This window comes from Tachyglossus aculeatus, chromosome 16 (genome assembly GCF_015852505.1).
Source record: "Tachyglossus aculeatus isolate mTacAcu1 chromosome 16, mTacAcu1.pri, whole genome shotgun sequence".
NCBI lineage: Eukaryota > Metazoa > Chordata > Mammalia > Monotremata > Tachyglossidae > Tachyglossus > Tachyglossus aculeatus.
In genome coordinates this window covers 34,934,167-34,952,950 of record NC_052081.1, presented here as the reverse complement: position 1 = coordinate 34,952,950, position 18,784 = coordinate 34,934,167, and the positions used below count along the sequence as shown (strand labels likewise).

Here is an 18,784-nt window from a genome sequence, read left to right as displayed (position 1 = left end):
AAGTGGTGAAGGTTAGTATATGCTAATTTCTTATATGCTTCATAAGGCCCTTAATCATTCACATCCAGAACCAAAACCACTGTAAAACAAATCAGCTTCCTGCGTATGAGGAACATGGCTGTATATTCCATTTCATTTTGGAATTCTAGCATCTTGCATACCCTCCTCTCAAGGGGGCTTTGCTGCTTCATGACATCATAAACAAGATGGTTCTAGAGTTCAGTCCGGCTGACATGTTGGTTATAATACCCATAAACAAGAAAACCCCAAGGAATTTCCATGATTTTTTTTTGTTTTGTAAAGCTATATGGAATTGCATTATGTTTACTGAAACAGTAATTTATTTTCCTGCCAATTAAAACCAGCATTTCCAGCCAGGTTAAGTAGTGTTTTGAGCCTGTCTTTGGATAGTAAGGAAAATTGTTTGGCTTTGAAGCTATAACTGCTTTTGCAGCTAATGATTCTAATGAAAATGGACCAAAGCAAAGTTTAAAATAGAATTACTATGTTGTTGCAGAAAAATGCTACGTGCAGTATATTTTTGAAGTTTTTAAGAGGACTGCTGGTTAGTCACAGTTCTGCACTAAATCCTGATTTCATTGTACTTATTGGACAGCATGCTCTTGAGGAATTAAGGCATGTTCTTCCCACAACAATCATCTGTCTGATGGAATGTGAGGCAGCATTGGAAGAAAACAGTTTGGCACCTGCTAGAGGAACTGGTCAAGATATGAGTGCATGATTTCTTGTGAACGCAAGATTCTTCAGCAGCACAATCCCTTTGCTGTAGGAAAACTGACACTAAAGATATCGTTAGTGTTGGAACAAAACCCTTCCTACAGTGAGAGTTCACCCATTTACCACTGTGGTCCAAAATAGTTGCACTCTTAAAGATAGGAGGGCACCATTTTTCCCAGTTATTTGTCCTGTTGGGGTGAGTGGCTCATTCATTAACGGGGGAACCTAGACATCAAAGGAGCAGCTGCCTCCCAGGAACTTTCAACACCAAAGCATTAATTTTTTGTGCCTTGGAAAACATGATGAAGAAAATGAAAAATATATCACAAACAAAGAATTCGATTATTTCACATTTTTGAAAACCATTCTAATGAGCAATGGTTTAGGAGTTTCCTCTGTTCTTTGCACTGTGCTCAGATGCTTAAATCTTCGGTCAAGCAAAGCTAAAGTCTGACTGAAGAATACAGCGAACCAAAGTTAAACAAGTTAGGTGATTTTGAGACAAATGTAGAATTTTGCTACCTTCCTTGAGCTTCTACAAGGAAAGAATAGGAAGAAGAAAAAGGTGAGAGAAAAAATAGAGCAGAGTTCAAATTTCACTTTCCGTTTTGGAGATTTCAATGTTTAAATTGGTAGCGATTTTCAAATGTGAAAATGAATCATCAGGCCATAAGGTACCCCAAACCATCTCCCACCTCCCTAATTAGTAACATCCTTGGCACTTAGATACACAATTGATCAAGAAGACCAACCTATCCTTTGGGGAACTGTCAAAGTGTGGAAGCAGTGGCAGCATGAGATTTCAGTCCAAAGTGCAGGTCCAATGTTTTTATGGTTGTGAGACCATATAAAGTATAGGTCTCCTGCTTACACTCGTTCTTTCTCCTGAATTCATTATCTTGAAATAATTTTTTTGTCTCTTCTATTGAATTGTAAGCTTGAGGGCATTACTACTACTACTATTACTACTACTGCTTTAGTAATAATATTAAGTGCTTCTTGTGTGCAGAGCCTACTACTAAGGTCTGGGAGAGTATACCCAGAGGTGGAAATAAGACACAGTCCCTATCCTTTCGGCAGGTGAGGGTAAATTAAAGTGTTATATTGAATTAATTACCTTCTATCTACCCCAGTGGTTAGCACAGTGCTTGATCTATGGAAAGTGCTTAATAATGCTATTACATATTATCGTCTGCAATCCTGGAGGATTGACTTTCTTCACACTCAGTGGTGCCCTGGGCTTGTAAATTCAACACACTGCTGCTTTAGTCTTTCTTCACATTATGTGACAGTTTGATCAGAAAAGGCTAAGCACCTATGTAGTGTTAGCTGGTGGTCACGGCCATGAGCGTGTGAACCAGAAATAAGGTAACCAATCTAATCCATGTCATCTTGAGAAATTGGGGTGTAAATGATACTGCACAACTCCAACTCCAGCAAACTGATCATTTGGGAATGGATCTGAATCCACTGTGGGCATTTACCAAATATGAGTTCAGAATTTAACATCAGTGAGTTCCTTTCAGTCGATTATTACGCGTAGCAGATTGGGAAAACATAGGAGGGATTTTGTGGGTTCTCTGGGAAGGCTAACCAGTCAGGGAAAGTTTTATAAAATAAGTACCTTTTATATATAGGATTAAGCTACTTAAAAGTGAACCTGTGTCAAACTCTGTTCCACTTGTGACCTTCTGTGCTCTGTTCTGTTTTTCAGTACTTATGTCCCCTGCATCATTCCTCTCTCAAAGCAGTGCTCTCCCAAGTGGAAGGTGCACATCAAATATGAAACTAACATCTTCTTGCAGAGAATCAGATAAATTGGGCAGATGACAAATTTAACATATTACATGGCTTAGCCTAAAAGGAAATCTGTGAGCAGATTGAGTTCTTGGAATTTTTCCTGCAATAAAGCCATCATTTATTTATTGAGATTTTTTACTTGTCATGCGTTGACATTCTGGTCAGGCAAGACATGGATGCCTTCAGTCTAAATGATTCCTAATCTGGAATTTCCTAGGCAGTTACATATTGTCACTTAATAAGGACAGCGTTACTTGAAGCTAACACTGGAATTAATTTTTTTAACTAGTACGCTCAGCCAATATTAATGGTGGACTAAATTTTCATATGACATAACTCTGAGGGAGAGACTGAAATCTGTTGGGGATTGTTGGGGATTCTTGGGGAGAAAAAAAATAATATCTGTGATAATAATAATTTTAATAATTTTGGCATTTGTTAAGTGCTTACTATGTGCCAAGCAATAGATAATAACGATGGCATTTATTAAGCACTTACTATGTGCAAAACACTTTTCTAAGCGCTGAGGAGGTTACAAGATGATCAGGTTGTCCCACAGGGGGCTCACAGTCTTAATCCCCATTTTACAGATGAGGTAACAGAGGCACAGAGAAGTTAAGTGACTTGCCCAAAGTCACACAGCTGACAATTGGCGGAGTTGGAATTTGAACCCCTGACCTCTGACTCCAAAGCCCGTGCTCTTTCCACTGAGCCATGCTGCTTCTGATATTTGTGATATTGTTATATTTGTGATATCACTCATAAACGTGATAAGGTGACATTTGCAAAGCAAAAGAATTAGAAATGTTAATATTGGAACAACTTGAATGAACTCCCATTGTAGCCGTGCATAAGTAATTTGAAATTAATTAAGCTTGTGATTAAACTGTGAAAAAACTTGGAAATTACAACCAGAAGATAACATCTTTTGCTGGGGGGGAAAATAAGGAAGTATATTTTATTTTCATTATGTTTCATTTGGTATTTATTGAGGACTTACTGTATGCTAACGGCTTGGAAGAGTACAACGCAACAGAGCAGGTAGACACTTTCCCTATCCACAAGCTTACTGTCTAGAAGGGCAGACAGACATTAAATAAATACATTTTGGATGTGTACACATGTGGTGTGGGGCTGAGGGTGGGGGGGATGAACAAGTGCTTAAAGGGTATTCATTCTATCGCTATTTCAGTGCTCACTGTTTTCAGAACACTGTACTAAGCACTTGGGAGAGTACTAAATAGCAATAGACACATTCCCTGCCCACAGTGAGCATACCGTCTAGGGGATCCAAGTGCACAGGTGAGGCAGAAGGGAGAAGGAATAGGGGAAATGAGGGTTTAGAGAGGGAAGACCTAATGGAGGAGATGTAATGTCAATAGGACTTGGAAGTGGAGGAGAGTGGTGGTCTGTGGTATATGAAGGGGGAGGGAGTTCCAGGTCAGAGGGAAGATATGGACCCAGAGATAAATTAAATGACTCGATTAGAGATGGACATTGCTTAATGAAGAAGGACAGGGTACACATTAGAAGGCAGCTGGTTCCCCTACTGCTGGATTATGGAAACAATATACATCGGACAGCTAATGGGCCTCAGTTGTAAAAGATAGATTCCCTTTATGATAGAATTGCCCGCTTTGTCTCTAAATGGAGTTATTATACACCCCATTGCACAATGTTTGAAGAGCTTGGTTGCCCATTGTAGAGGGTTAGAAGAGAAATAAATGGAAAACAATTGCACATAAGACCTTCAGTCTATCAACTGCACCATATTTATCCAAATTACTAGCATCGTCTTCCAAATTGCAAATCTGCATTATATCCCAGACTGAAATGTTAATTCTTGCCATCCTATGTTTGAATTTGATCCCCTGGCTTTTTCCCTTAGCCAAGACCTTTAAGTGGAGTCCAGATGTAATAGAGTGAAGCTTTGATAAAGTGTACTCCTTTTTTCCCAGTATTTCCCTTTCCTCTTCCCTTCTTGTATTTCATTGTCCTAGTCTCTAAAATAGTTGAAGCTTCATTTCCTATTCCTTCCAATTCTTTTCAGTGAGTGTACTTTCCTCTTCTTTGAGACATTAAGCTTTCTGGATTTTTCTGTTTTAAAGTATCCAGGTAAGAAATGGTGACTCTATTATGTTTCCTTTCCACTGTGTACTAGGTCTACATTTTTGTTCTTTGCCCTAAAGATGCTAATAGCCATGCTTAAGTGGCTTTCAAAAAAAATCTTATTGCTTCATTTAATAGTGTTCCTTTTTAGTGGGATGGAGGTTTATGAAAAAATTAGGCTGGAGCCTCACTTCAGAATGAGAATACAGGCTAAACTTCATTATAACAACTATGACCAATAGTACAAATCTTATATGGACATTACATATCTGTAGTTTATTGATGTTAATGTCTGTCTATTAATGACTGAAAGCTTGTTGTGAGTATGGAGCGTGTCTACCAACCCTATTTTACTGTACTCTTCAAGGTGCCTAGTTCAGTACTCTGCAACCAGTTAGCGCTCAATAAATATTATTGCGTTTGCTAAGCACTTACTATATGTCAAGCACTGATCTAAGCCCTGGGATAGATACCAGTTAATCAGGTTGGACACAGTTTCCGTCCCACATTGTTAATTTATTAATTGTAGCCAAATGAAATAATCTCCTAATTTTCAGTCAAAGGGTTAGGTGATTATCACAGGAATAAGTGTATAGATTCTTTGGGTTTGCAGATTATGATTGTGGCATATTTTTATTTAATGTTTTTAGAAGTTCCGTTCTAGGGAAAAGCTTCAGTAGAGCATTGAACTGAATTTCCTGGTATACTTTTGCTTTTGACTCTACCGATGGCTTCAGTGTCTGTGGGCATGCCACTACCCTCTCTGTGCCTCAGATTGTCTGTTGTCTATAAAGTTGGGAAAATAATATGTACCTCTTCCTCACAGAAAACATTTTGGGCTTGTTGGAGAAAGGAACTGTTTGAATATAAAATATCATTATACTGAGCAGAAGATTTTTTTATCTTTCTCCCCAGTAATGGGTCATTAAGGAACAGGCCAGTTTGTATCATAAGCCAGAGAAAGGTGAGCCAACAGAAATGTACAAAATTGGTATACAGACTTCTCCACATATATTTATTACCCTCTGTAAATTGAATCTTGAAGCCTTGTCAGAAGCATTTTCTCAGTAGAGCGGACTTTAAGTGGCTACATAAAATAGACTCACCTCTTGATATCTTTCTTACTACGTTCTTCATCCATTTATCGCAAAGATTATATTGTAAGGTGGAGCAGGAGGTATTGTATTACAAGAGAAGATTACTAGGCGGCAATTCCAATTCTTGAAGTCCTCCTCTCCTTCCCAAGATGTTTCTGGATCTTGCTTGTATAGCTCTGTAACGCAAAGTTTTTGTATAGAATATATGAAAAATATGCTTCCTGATCTTTGGTTCTCACTATTCATATTAGAGGATTTTGGTTAAGTGGAGCTGCACTCTGTATTGATTCTACTGTTTAGCAGAAAAGAGAAAAATGACAACAAACACAGTTGTCAATATGTTTATTTCCCTTTAGCTACATTTTTATTGACTCTCTTTTTTATACTTTGGCAAACCAACTTATTGGATAACAACACCTAGAATACTTGGTTTTTTCAGGAATTAGCTTCTTATTTGGTTAGATGTTAATAATAAGTGATTTTTTTACCCATTACAGTGTCTTTCTAACGTAATTGAGGGAGAAGCACAATTATCTATGGATAGCAGCCCCAAACCTCTTATTAGAATTTAGCGATGGCCTCCAATTTTGTATTCTACAGACTTTTAAGTGAAGATCTGGAGGTGCTTTGCAAATAATTAAACCTCCGACTGCCGGAGTAAACTGCATGTTGTTTATTAGTGAGTTTGAGGAAATGTGTGGAAGGTTAATGTTTTCTCAAAGCCCTGCCCTTTCCTAGGACAAGGAGAAACTGTACGTGGAGCTGAAGCACATCTTGGCTCGCCAGCCTGGCCCTGAAGCAGCAGAACAGCTGCAGCTGTACCGACATACACTAAGAGAGAAGACCAAACAACTAAAAGTAAGCTCTAGAGTTTGAAAACCTAGTAAAGAAGAGTTCTCCCCTGAGCCCACATCATTGCCTGTTTCACTGTGTACTAGTATTAGTGCAGAGACCCAAAATATTCTGAGGGAGAGAAGCAGGCATTTTATATGCTGCACAGGACAAGGAGGAGACCAAAGCCCTTGGGCTCCATCATCATCATCATCAATCGTATTTATTGAGCGCTTACTATGTGCAGAGCACTGTACTAAGCGCTTGGAAAGTACAAATTGGCAACATATAGAGACAGTCCCTACCCAACAGTGGGCTCACAGTCTAAAAGGCTCCAGACCCTCAAGGCTTCTCCATGTTCCTGTCAACGAGTGGGGTAAAAACTGGAGGGTAAATTTTTTTCCATAAAGTATTCCTATGGCTGATTCTTTTTTTCTTAATAATAATAAGGGCAGTAATAGTAATGATTTTGATGTTCGTTAAGCACTTACTACGTAATAAGCACTGGGGAGATTAAAAGATACTCAGGAGACGGTTGAAGCAGTGTGGCCTAGTGGAGAGAGTACAGGTCTGGAAGCTGGGGATCTGAGTTCTAATCCTGACTCGGCCATATGCCTGCTGTGGTCCCTTGGGCAAGTCAGTTAACTTCTCTGTGCCTCAGTTACTTCCTCTATAGAATGGGGATTAAGACAGTGGGCCCTATTTGGGACAGGGAGGGTCACCAACCCAATTATTTTGCATCTACCCTAGCGGTTAGTACAGTGCCTGGCACAGAATAAGCGCTTAACAAATATCGTTAAGAAAAAAAAAATCTTGGACCCAGTCCCTGTCCCACACGGGGCTAACAGTTGAAGTAGGAGGGAGACCAGGTATTTAATCTCCATTTTACAGGTGAGAAAACTGAGGCCCAGAGAAGTTAAGTGACTTGTCCAAGGTCACCCAGCCAGTAAAAGGCAGAGCTAGAATTAGAACCCAGGTTCTCTAATTTCCAGGCTTTCTGTTAGGCCCCATTTCAGCAGGCTTTGTCACTAGGCAGGAGTAAGCCCCAGTAATGAGTGGTGGGATGCTTCGAAGGGGCAGCGGAGAGCAGAGCAACTCTCTGCTCTCTCCCCTACAGAAAGGAAGATAGGCAAAAGTAGGCAGACCAGTGTTGAAATGTTGATTCTCAGAAACTCTTTAGACATCTCCAAACCCCCTAATTTTTGAAAGTAAAACGATCCATCATTCTTTTTGTAGTTTCATCAAATGTTGTTTGCTATATCTTCCTAAGTATTTTAGGTCAGAAAGCCCATCCATTAAAGAAGTGTAAAATGCAGTAAAGAGCCCGGACTTCCTGACATATCAGCAACCTGTCTGCCTGAGAAAAACCTGTATCATTTTACTAATATAATAATGATCCTTTTTAGAATATTTTTTGGTGACACGTTTGCTGCTAAAGGCAAAGACCGTGAAATGTTAATTAAAACAAAAATGTACCATGTCTTTTGGTAATTATTCATATTTCTTGACTATTGGGAGACACAGCTAGAATCGAGCCAGGGTAAATTTCTTGAGGGCTTTCCTTAAACAGTTAACCACTTCAAATAAGCAGGTTCAAAAAATATTTACACTCTTAACCAAATGAGTTGATGTGGAAAAGCAGTTCTAGATTTTCAAAAATGTACCTCGATTTCCAAACAGCATCTTGCCTTATGCTAAATGGAGAGCAAGAAAAATCTGGCCGATTGGACAATTTACTCCAGGAAGTTACTGAGGCTATAAAGAGGATGTGTGTAGGTTGATGTAGATAAGCATTTCTGTTTCTTTGGTCTTGCTTTGTTGTGCTTTTTCTTTCCTTATTGTTTATTTGTTGTTTGGAAACAGTGTCTGTTTCTTAGTGTTCATCTGCTGTGGCAGATCCTTCCCCAATTTGAGATCATAATCTTCTGTTCACAGCATCATAATCATAACCATTCCTACAACAATTAAAGGAAAAAAGTTCACAAGCAAATGAACTCTTAAAAGTTGAAGTTCATCTTTTCCTGCACATCTTTGAAACAAAGCACAAGGGAAGGGAAATGCAGAATATATTAAATATCTTGTTTGTAGATTCCCAACTATTGCCTTTACAACAGCATTTCAAAGACTGACAGGTTCTTTGCAGTGAGGATCAAGCACAGCTCAGTTTGAGCAATTTAGCAAAGAAATAAGGAAACTTCAGACTGCAAAACAGCTGGCACTTAGTTTCCCTCTCTCTACAAATCACCATTCAATCCCAGGCCTCTAAAAGCGGGACCCTTCCTCCTTCTTGATAATTTTAAGCATTGCTGCCCACACCCTTGGACACACACTTTGAACTATTGCATAAACTACGACCACCCAGCAACTCCCTTTACATATGGTCCTATTATAGTTCAGAATCTATTTTATTTCGTAAATTCTCCCCCCAAATACACCTTTGATTACCAAGTATCCCACTATCCAGGATTGGCAAGTCTTATTTAAAGATGTGGGCATTAGGTCCAACAAGGCCTCTCAGTTGTCTACTTTCCAGGAGTTTTAGTGCCTTAGCGTCCACCCTGACTGTGTATTGGTGAATTATCCTGAAAAACTCTTTCTAAACTGGGTCCTTGCTCCAAATTGCAGTGTAGATGTTTATGACTCCCCTGCTGTTTACCTGGAGAATAAGGGCATTGTTTCATGTTGCAATGATAAGGTTGTTTGTGACCCTTGTATTCTTTGATTCTGTGGTGCTGTTCTCTGCCTTTAGTTTCATGCCCTTACAAACATTATTACCCAACACCTTAGACAGGAATCATAGCTGGGTTTTGCTCCTCTTTAATGCCTGCTTAGTCCTATCTCTGATATTAAACTCTTCCTAGGTGGTTAGGCTGCCTGTTAAGTCTGTTAATCATTCTTCTCGGCCAGTTCAGGACCAGTAGCACCTGTTAAATATTCATATTACCTAAACCAGATAATCATGCTTTTATGGCTCTGCTTGAACTGACAGGCACTCATGAGCAATTAACGTGCATTATGCATTCTGTAAATATTTTAAGATATTTTATGCTGCTTTTCTGAAATAAGCAAGAACTTGGGTGTGACTTCAAAGTGATGACAAAAAAATGTATATGTGTTGAGCAGAAAACCAGCCCTTTCAAAACACATATCAGAATTTTTTTGACAGAGGAAGAAAAACCCATTCATCTGTGTTATAGCCACTTTCTTTGGTATGTTAGGTTTTGTCTTCAGAATTGAATATGTATGAGTCACAGAGCCAGGAGTATAAGTATGAAATTGAAAGACTTGCCAATGAACTACTGAATGTGAAGAAGAAATACCTCACCCAGAAACGCAAAGAACAACAACAAAAGTAAGAAACAATGTTTTGTTTTTTGGTTACACCTGTTATCTTAGGGTATGGAAACACTTACCCCGTAAGCAGGATGCACGGTTATACCCTGTTCACGTTTGGGAAAACTGAGGCACAGAGCAGTTCAAAGAAACTCTCAAGGGCCTAAACCTGTGTCAGAGATAAAACTAGAGTTCTCCTAGAGCATGGGGATTGGGTTCTTTCAGAAGCCCACATTCAGGAAAACTCATGTTTTAATACCGAATTCCATGTCTGATAATAGTAATAATAATTATGGTATTTGTTAAGCACTTAGCCAGGCACTGTACTAAGCACTGGGGTGGATACAAGCAAATCAATTGGACATAGTCCCTGTCCCAAGTAGGACTTCCAGTCTCAATCCCCATTTTATCGTTGAGATAACTGAGACACAGAGAAGTGAAGTGACTTGGCCCAGGTCACACAGCATAGAAGTGGCAGAGCCAGGATTAGAACCCATGACGTTCTCACTTCCAGGCTCATGCTTTATCCACTACGCCCTGTTGCTTCTCATGAGCATGTGCACAGTTTTCTTCTGATCCGGCATGTTATTGTATCCAGACAGAGATACATTGTCAGAAGAAGATTCCTTAATTTTGGTCACTGCCTTCTATCCAAAGGGACTAATCAAACAATTGCTGCGAGAGAATTATATGTTAATACCTCCTCATGTGTGTGCATCTAGACATTCAGCAGGGCTAAGTAATGAAAGATTATATCCTGCTCCCGCAGCGTGGAGATGAATTTATGTAGCTGGCTTTGTTCCCTTGTTTGGTTTCAAACTATCAATCAGTCAGCATTATTTATTCAGTGCTTACTGTGTGCAGGGCACTATATTAAGAACTCACACAATACAAAAGAGTTGGACAACAAAATCCCTGCCCACAGGGAGCTTACAGTCTACTGAGAGAGAAAGACATTAAAATAGGTTAGGGATAGAAGTAATAGATTAGGGATAGGGGAAACTAGCTCTTAAGGTACTCAATCTTATTCACATTTCAGATCACAAGTGATTCTGTTCACTCATTCAGTACTAACAATCAAGTGCTTATAATGTGCTTCACTGAATGACTGCATGGACATTGATTCAGGCAGCCCCATAGCCCCTAATGGGTACAGAATCTAAAGTGGGGTGGAGAAGAGTACAATAGACACACAGGGAGAGAAGAAGAAAAGGTAAAATGGGCTAAAATAAGTAAATTAAAAGCAGTATAATGACAGCTCTGGCAATATTCCAAATGCCAACATCAAAATGACATTGGATTTCAGTAAAAAGCGATGAGACCAATTTGGGAGAGGACAATAAAATTGGAAGACACAATTTCTATCCTCAAGGAATTTGGAATCTAGAGGAGGAACTTCAAGTTTAGAAGCTCCTTATCTTCTGATTTCTGGATTTCAGGAGTGCTCTTTACTACATTTCTGGAGCTTAAAGAACACAAGCAGTTTACACACATGCTATTCTTAGGAAGACACATATCTATTGAATTTTGTACGAATGAAATTTTTAAAAGTTCTCACCATAACTTTGTTAAAACATTATAGTGATTAAATTGTGCCATTTAGTCAGTACAACAAAGACAGAAACTTCCTCCCATTGATACAGTGATAAATCAAGGCCTTGGTAAATAAATACACATTTTTAAAGAATTGGAAGATGATTAAAAGTGGAAATCATCGAAGTTCACCGGATTCTAGTTGTGAGTTCCTTTCACCACCTTAGGTGGCCCACTACATTGCTAATTCTAACTGGTATCAGTAGTTACTTATATTTACCCCAGAAGCACAAAGTTATCCTTGGTGGGAAACCCCTGACACAGAATCTACATGTATCTTAAGGTCACAAATGTTTTCCAGCTTTGTTTTTCAAAAAATAGAACATTTCCATTGTCTTCATTGTATTTCATAAAGAGCCAATGATGTCTATTTTCAGCCAGCTTATTTTTTTTCGGTAAATTTGTCTGCTTGCATTATGAATGACTCCAGAAACAGCTTCTCTGCCACAGGGTACTGAAGAAATCCAAAGGTCTTCTAGAATGAGGCAGTTAAATTTCAGTCTAAGCTGGGTCCTTCTGAATCAAGGTGTAGGCTAATGTGTCTCTCCTTTTTTCTTTGTTTGGAATTTAGAGGTACCATTGCCAAACTACAAGAGAGACTGTTGAGTGTGGGGAGTGTGTGTGTGTAGTGGGAGGAGGGGAGATCCTGTTGAGAGCCGAGAAGAGCTTATGGAGCTGTCTTTCAGAGCAAGTGGACAGTACTGGAGGCAGCAAGAAGGGTGAAATTCATTCTGATAATCAGTGTTCTTGAAAGAGTGTTGATTTATCATACGTGGCTACCAAGCATAGCATTTCATTTGTGTGCCCAAAGCTATCCATGCAAGTGTTGGTTGGTGATAGAGGTTAGGTTTGTCCCAGGCACAGCAATCAATCAATCATTCAATCAGTTGCATTTATTGAGCACTTGTGTGCATATCACTTGACTAAGCACCTGGGAGAGTATAATACAACTGAGTTGGTGGATACATTCCCTGCCCACAAGGAGCTTACAGTCTAGAGGGGGAGACAAACATCAATATAAGTAAGTAATTTCTAATACATAATTTACACATGTTATATAAATGCTGTGGGGATGAGGGTGGGTGAATACCAAATGTACCTTTGGGTCAAACAACTAGATTTCTAGAGAAAAATACTCCAGCCTTAATGGGACCCAGCCATTTACTCTTAAACTGACAGCTTTAATGATTGCATCTTAGGGAAGTTTAGTATCTGCATTTTAGAAATACTGAGGGAGTTACCCAGGTGAATGAGTCAAAACGTTAAACAAAGCTTACTTTTCTTGTTTTTTGTTTTTTGTTTTTTGTCCTAAAGGGAGAAGGAGAGGCTGGGTCAGCTAGACAATAACTATTCAGTAAACAAGTCGGAAGGCTCACGGTATACTGGAGGAGGCTTTCTCTTCAACAAGCCTACTACCAAGATTACGGGCTAACTTGGCATCATCTCGCGGGCCCACTAAATAACTTATCTAAATTTGCTCTGGAGCGTTTGAGAGAGATATTCATAAAATCATTTGAATCAAGCATTTCTTCTCTCAAAACAGCATGATGATTTGGAAAGAAGAAACAAAATGGTGGAATTAGCAGAATCATATGCATTTAAGAGAGATGCAGCTTTGTTAATCCATTTGGAGATGAAGGTATTGAATTATATGTGTTCTTTAGGCAGACTCATTAAATGAACAAGGTTTTTTCTGATGGCCCCTTTGACAGTTAAATATACCAAATCTGTGCACTGCAAATGGAAAAAAAAAACTTTGGATTTTAATTTCTTTACTGTTGAAGGTAGAACAATTTTAAGCTTTTCTCCTTTTCCACAGACAATGTTTTTGAAATGCATAGCATCGTCCACAACTTTCTAAATAAAAAAATATACCTTTTGTTAATAAGTGATGTGACAAAGTCAATGTGTGAGGTGCTGAGTGGAAGAAACTTCTAAGTTTTTCAGAAGTGTTTTGAAAGTAGTATCTTCAAGGAAAGTTATCTCAAGTCCTGTGGAAGAAAAAAAATCCAGAGAGATTTTCTAATATAAATATTTCAGTAACAAAACAAAATACATTTGCAGAGATTTTTGGTCCCGGATTTTGTAGATTACATATATTAAAACTTCTGAAAGAAAATTTTGATGTGAGTATTTAATTCAAAGGAGTAAAGTCAAATAGGATTGGGATTCACTTTTTACTTATTCCAGGTAGTAGAAGTCATGGATTCTATTGTTATTTTCTTTTTGTTCTTGAAACTTCAATTATTTGGGCTCCTTGTCAGGTTGAGTTATTGAATAAGTTCCTTCAGTAATCTTATTTGAAAGTAACCGGGCTGCCTGTCTGTGCCCACCCCTGTTTTTCACTGATAATCCTAATATCTAAATAGCAACAAAAGTAAAAGAGCTGAATAGCAGCCTGGGTATGAATAAGGCTGGTGTAAGTGGATTGTAGAATTTCCCTTGAAAAGCAGTATATCGCATACATCTTGTGTGAAGTGGCTAATTTCCTAGCAGCTTCTAATTGTGAAAAGGCATTCCTTTGGCTGATGGAAATGTACTAGAATGTACTGGAAGGGGGAGGATGGTATAGATATCAGAATAAGTTGGTGGGAATCTAGCCTAACCTTTATTATTTTTAAGTCCGTGTCTATGCTATTAAACACAGCCAGGCAGGGCAAATCTTTCAGAATGTAATTTACCTACATGGGTTTTTCCTCAGCTACTGCAGAGTGTTTCTCTATGGAAGCAGTAGTCATATAAACCTTGATTTGTAATTGAATGGTTGCGAGGAGTCCTATGAAAAATTATAGCCATTAAAGGGATGGGGCAGGTATAGCTAGGAATTGGCTCACCCTTTACCTTTTCTGACCTCTGTGTTTGGAGAATTGTCCCCAAGAAAAATTCTTAGTAACCTTTTCATCTACTATTAGTGAGGATTCCAATTGAATTCACTGGTAGAGATATTGGGACATTCAGATTCCCTGAACAGTTCTTTTGTTCCAGAGGGTTTCAGTATCAAGTCTTTCATATTTGATTAAAATGAAGATGGTAGTGAGCTCCTAGCCATGGAAATGAGTGGGGATGAAAATAATCGATACATTTCGTTTGTCTACTATAAAACTATGTGTGTATGCTTTTTTTGATTGAAGATAAGGTTACTGAAAATGAGATCCTATCCATATGTGCACTGAGGCTGTGAGCCCATTGTTGGGTAGGGACTATATGTTGCCGATTTGTACTTCCCAAGCGCTTAGTACAGTGCTGTGTACACAGTAAGCGCTCAATAAATATGATTGAATGAATGAATGAAAGACTGACTTGGCAGTCCCAATCAATCAGTCCTTCAGTGGAAATTACTGAGTGCTTACTGGGTGCGGACTGTTCTAAGCACTTGGGAGAGTACAGTGTAACAGAGTAGGTAGGCCCACCCCCTGCCCTCTAGGAGCTTGTAGTCTAGAGGGGGAGACAGACATTAATATGAATAAATAAATTACAGGTATGTACCTAAGTACTGTGGGGCTGAGGGTGGGGTGAATATCAAATACTTAAGAGGTACAGATCTAAGTGCGTAGGCAACACAGAAAGGAGAGGGATAGGGGAAAAGAGGACCTAATTCGAAAAGGTGCCTTGGAGTAGATGTGGTTTTAATTAGGCTTTAAAAGTGGAAGAGTGATGGTCTGTCATATATGGAGGGGGAGGAAATTCCGGGTCAGAAGGAGGATGTGAGAAAGGGATCAGTGCCGAGATAGATGATATTGAAGCACAGTGAGGAAACTGATACTAGAGGAGTGAAGTGTGTGGGCTGGGCGATCAGTGAGGTAAGGTAGGAGGGGGCGAGCTGTTTGAGTGCTTTAAAGCTGATGGTAAGGAGTTTGGGTTTGATGCAGAGTTGGATGGAGGAGATCCTTAGATGATAGGGTCAGATAAGCCCTAGATAGTAAGGACAGGTCACACAGCTACATGAAAGGTTGGATACCACCCCAGTTTTAAGGTACTTCTGTTTGGTATGAAGACTGAAATTATGCTGTCACCAAAATCTGTCAGTGCAGCAAAGTCCAATCTTTTGCCTTTGGCCCTTTTCATTTGATTTTTCCACTTGTTTATGGTTATATCATCATTGGGTGATGTATTGCCAATGCAGCAGAATTTGGTGGCAGCTTTAAGCTGTGTGCTCTTAATACAAATATTTGTATATCTTTCTGTGGTGCAGACTGTTACTTGGTTTTCTTCAGGTTTATTGTCAGTCTGTGGTGCTGTGCTGACTCATCTATGCACTTAATAATCACTTCTTGGTCGTCTTGGGTTTGTGCTAGAGGTTTTGGCCTGAAGTCACGTTATAACTCAGGGAGTGCTTGGTTAATGTTCTTCGGGTAGGATCTTGCAGTGGAAAGCAATAGGGTACCCTGTTTTCATCAAGGTGGTGATTATGGTGGCATCTCCACAATCCTGTGACATTTCCTTTATGTTCCATATGTAGAGGAAAAGCATCTAAGTGTTACATCTCCTTTTTTCTCATAGAGCTCAGTGGGCCTTGTTTGTTGTTTCTCATAGCTTTGTCTAGGGGAGTGATTTCTTCCAAAGTTGGAGCTGAAGCCATGACAACACCCCTTTCACGCCGCTGGAAAACATTCACTCCAAGGTCACCAATAGCCTTCTCAGAGCCATTTTTGATGGACTCTGTCCAAGATGTCCTTTACCTCTCTGACACCTTTGATGCCATCGATGACTTCCTACTCCCGCAAACACTAATTGCTTTGCTTTAACCAACGTGGTACGCTTTTAAAACAAAACTTCTTAACTTCCCTCCTAAATCCACTCTCCTCTGATTTTTTCCCAGCTCAGTCAACTTCATCATCCTCCCTGCCTCAGAAGCCTGGAAATTTGGTGTCATCTTTCAACTCCTCAGTACTTTTTAAATCTCACATTGTCTGTTGCTAAATTTTGCTGCTCCTTTTCCCTTGATTTTCCCACAACTGCTTTTGCTTTCTATCCAAGCAGCCATAACCCTGATTCAAGCCCTGATCACCTCTCCAGTAGATTATGGTACTAGCTTCTTGACTGGTCTCTCTGCTTCCAGCCTCTCTCCCCTTCAATCGATACCACGATTTGCAACCCAGATCATTTTCCTAAAATGGCATTCTTTTTACAACTTTCCCCTTCTCAAAAACACCCATTTCCCTCCATGTGACCCAAACACTCTTGACCATTGACTTCAAGGTTCTTCACAGTTCTTTCTGGTCTTCCCTTTCCACCACCTACCCCTCAGCCTGTGCCCTTTTTTCTTCCCAAGTCAAAATGCTCATTGTCTCTTGTCCTCACATTCCCTGCCTTGAACCTTCTGCCTGGAAGTCCCTTCCCATTCAAATCTGAATCCAAATTCAAATCCTCCCTGAAATTTCCATCTGCCCTAGGAGGCATTCTCTGATTAAGTTTCTTTTCACCAGGTTGCACCCTCACAATCCCCCATTTCCTAGTATGCATATTAGTGTACTATTTAGGCACTTATTTCCTTTTTCATCTTACCATTCTCTTTCACTTTTAAATAATGTTGTGTCTATCTCTGTCCATAGACTGTCAACTCCTTGGGGGCAGAAAGTCTCTTTCCTCTATTGTATTCTTTGCAAGGCTTAATTCAGCGATCTGCATATAGTAGGTGTTCAATAAATACTACTGATTGATTGATGAGCCCTAACTTTGTGTTCTGGAAAAAGTGTGACAGCTGCTTATGGGAAAAAATGGATATTTTATTATTGATCTCTCTCAAAGGAGTTTTCTTTGAGTATATGTCACTGGAATATTTAGTCCTATCAAGAATAATGCTCATTTTTAACATATTAATGAATCTTAGCCCTCTAAAGAGTGAATGGCAGAAAAATGATTAAATTATGGTTGGATTCTTTAATGTGTTTTTATAAATGAATTATTCCTAGAAATTTTATCATGTGGGGCTACTTGATAGGTTTTCTGTAACTCAGGGGTGGTTGCAACCTTTGGAGCCACAAGGCAGCAGGTGAAGTCGCCTTTCGCCCCCCACCATCAGAGTGTGAAGTCTTTATTAGGTGGCCTCCAGCCTGGATTCTGTTTCCGCACCTCCCTTCAGAATCGACCACAGCTGTCAGCCCCTGCCAGTACCTGAAATCTCCGGAGGCAAGACAGTAGTGTGTTGAGGAAGCTGACACAGCAGTGGGATGATGCTCTGACTCACCCTAGCCGACGCTGTTGGTTCCTCCCAGGATCATTAAGTCATGCTCAAATTAAAAAAAAAAATTAGAACACGACGGCAGCTTTGCAGTGTCTCTTCACAATGTAAGTAGTAAGAAACACAGTGAATCCATACTGCTTCCATTAGTGTAAGGTGGGGAAAAAGATCTAGCACTAAAAGAGAGTAAAGATGGAGAAGTGAAAACCATTAAAGATAACTGTGGAATTGTAGTGCTTTTAATATTCACAGATTTGACCTACTCTGTAAAGAGACATTTGGAAGACCTGCCAGCGGCATAATTTTACCCTCTGTTTGGTGGACAGTGTTTCTGAAATAAGTCATGTAACTGAAAAGAGAGCCATTAGCTGACTTCCAACTGTGCCATTTGTGATACCTCTTCTGTTGCTGTAAAGGAACATGATAAGATAGAATCACCGGACAAGCTATTTGTCTATCATAGATTTTCGAAGACTGCTGTTCCAGTGAGACTTTGTGCCCAGCATTGAAGAATTGCTCAGAGCAGAGTTTGTTGAGATGACAAGATTTGATACCCAGCAGCAGTCAGACTGGGAGGGAATGTCAGCGTGTGTCAATGATCTTTTTGTCACAGGCTTATAATTTAGCCGAAAAAGTGAATCCAGGCTTGATAATTATCAGCCCATTTCTTGGCTTGCTAGGACAGATTCTAGAGTTCACCCTCGGGCTAGACCTGCATTGGAAATTATTATTTCACATTTATTGAGGATGATGGAATCTCAGATCCTGGAAGAATACTGGGAAACATTTACTCTCTCCCGGCAGCCTTAAAATAGTCTGATTTCGGCATGGATTGGACTGAAGTTAGGCTACAGTGAACCTCTTCAGATGTTCTGCTGAGGCTTTTTAGAAACCCTTTTGTCTCATTTATCATCATCAACAGTAAGGCTTTTGGTGGGGACAGGAGGAGGAAAAGACTAGCTTAGCTTGCTCATTGAGAAATTAGAGCATTAGGCTTGGACCTCTGATAGTAAAAATAAAAATGATAGCATTTATTAAGCACTTACTGTGTGTCAAGCCCTGTATACGTGTTATGGTTATGAGGTAATTAGATTGGACATGG

The 18,784-nt window shown here is 39.5% G+C and overlaps 1 protein-coding gene across 3 annotated transcripts in view; it reads left to right on the top strand.

Annotated features, from left to right (window-relative positions):
* Positions 1 to 18,784, top strand: part of CFAP58 (cilia and flagella associated protein 58) — a 138,554-nt gene that overhangs the window by 55,398 nt on the left and 64,372 nt on the right. For 2 of the 3 annotated variants that reach the window (XR_005454295.1, XR_005454296.1), the window contains exons 16-18: positions 6,483 to 6,602; positions 9,794 to 9,927; positions 12,816 to 13,140. Coding sequence is in view for 1 of the 3 variants with exons in the window: in XM_038757538.1 (XP_038613466.1) it covers positions 6,483 to 6,602; positions 9,794 to 9,927; positions 12,816 to 12,933 (372 nt within the window). In the remaining 2 variants the exon portion in view is untranslated. Of the gene's footprint in view, positions 1 to 6,482; positions 6,603 to 9,793; positions 9,928 to 12,815; positions 13,576 to 18,784 lie in introns of those variants that run through there. The other variant, XM_038757538.1, reaches the window with a different exon arrangement.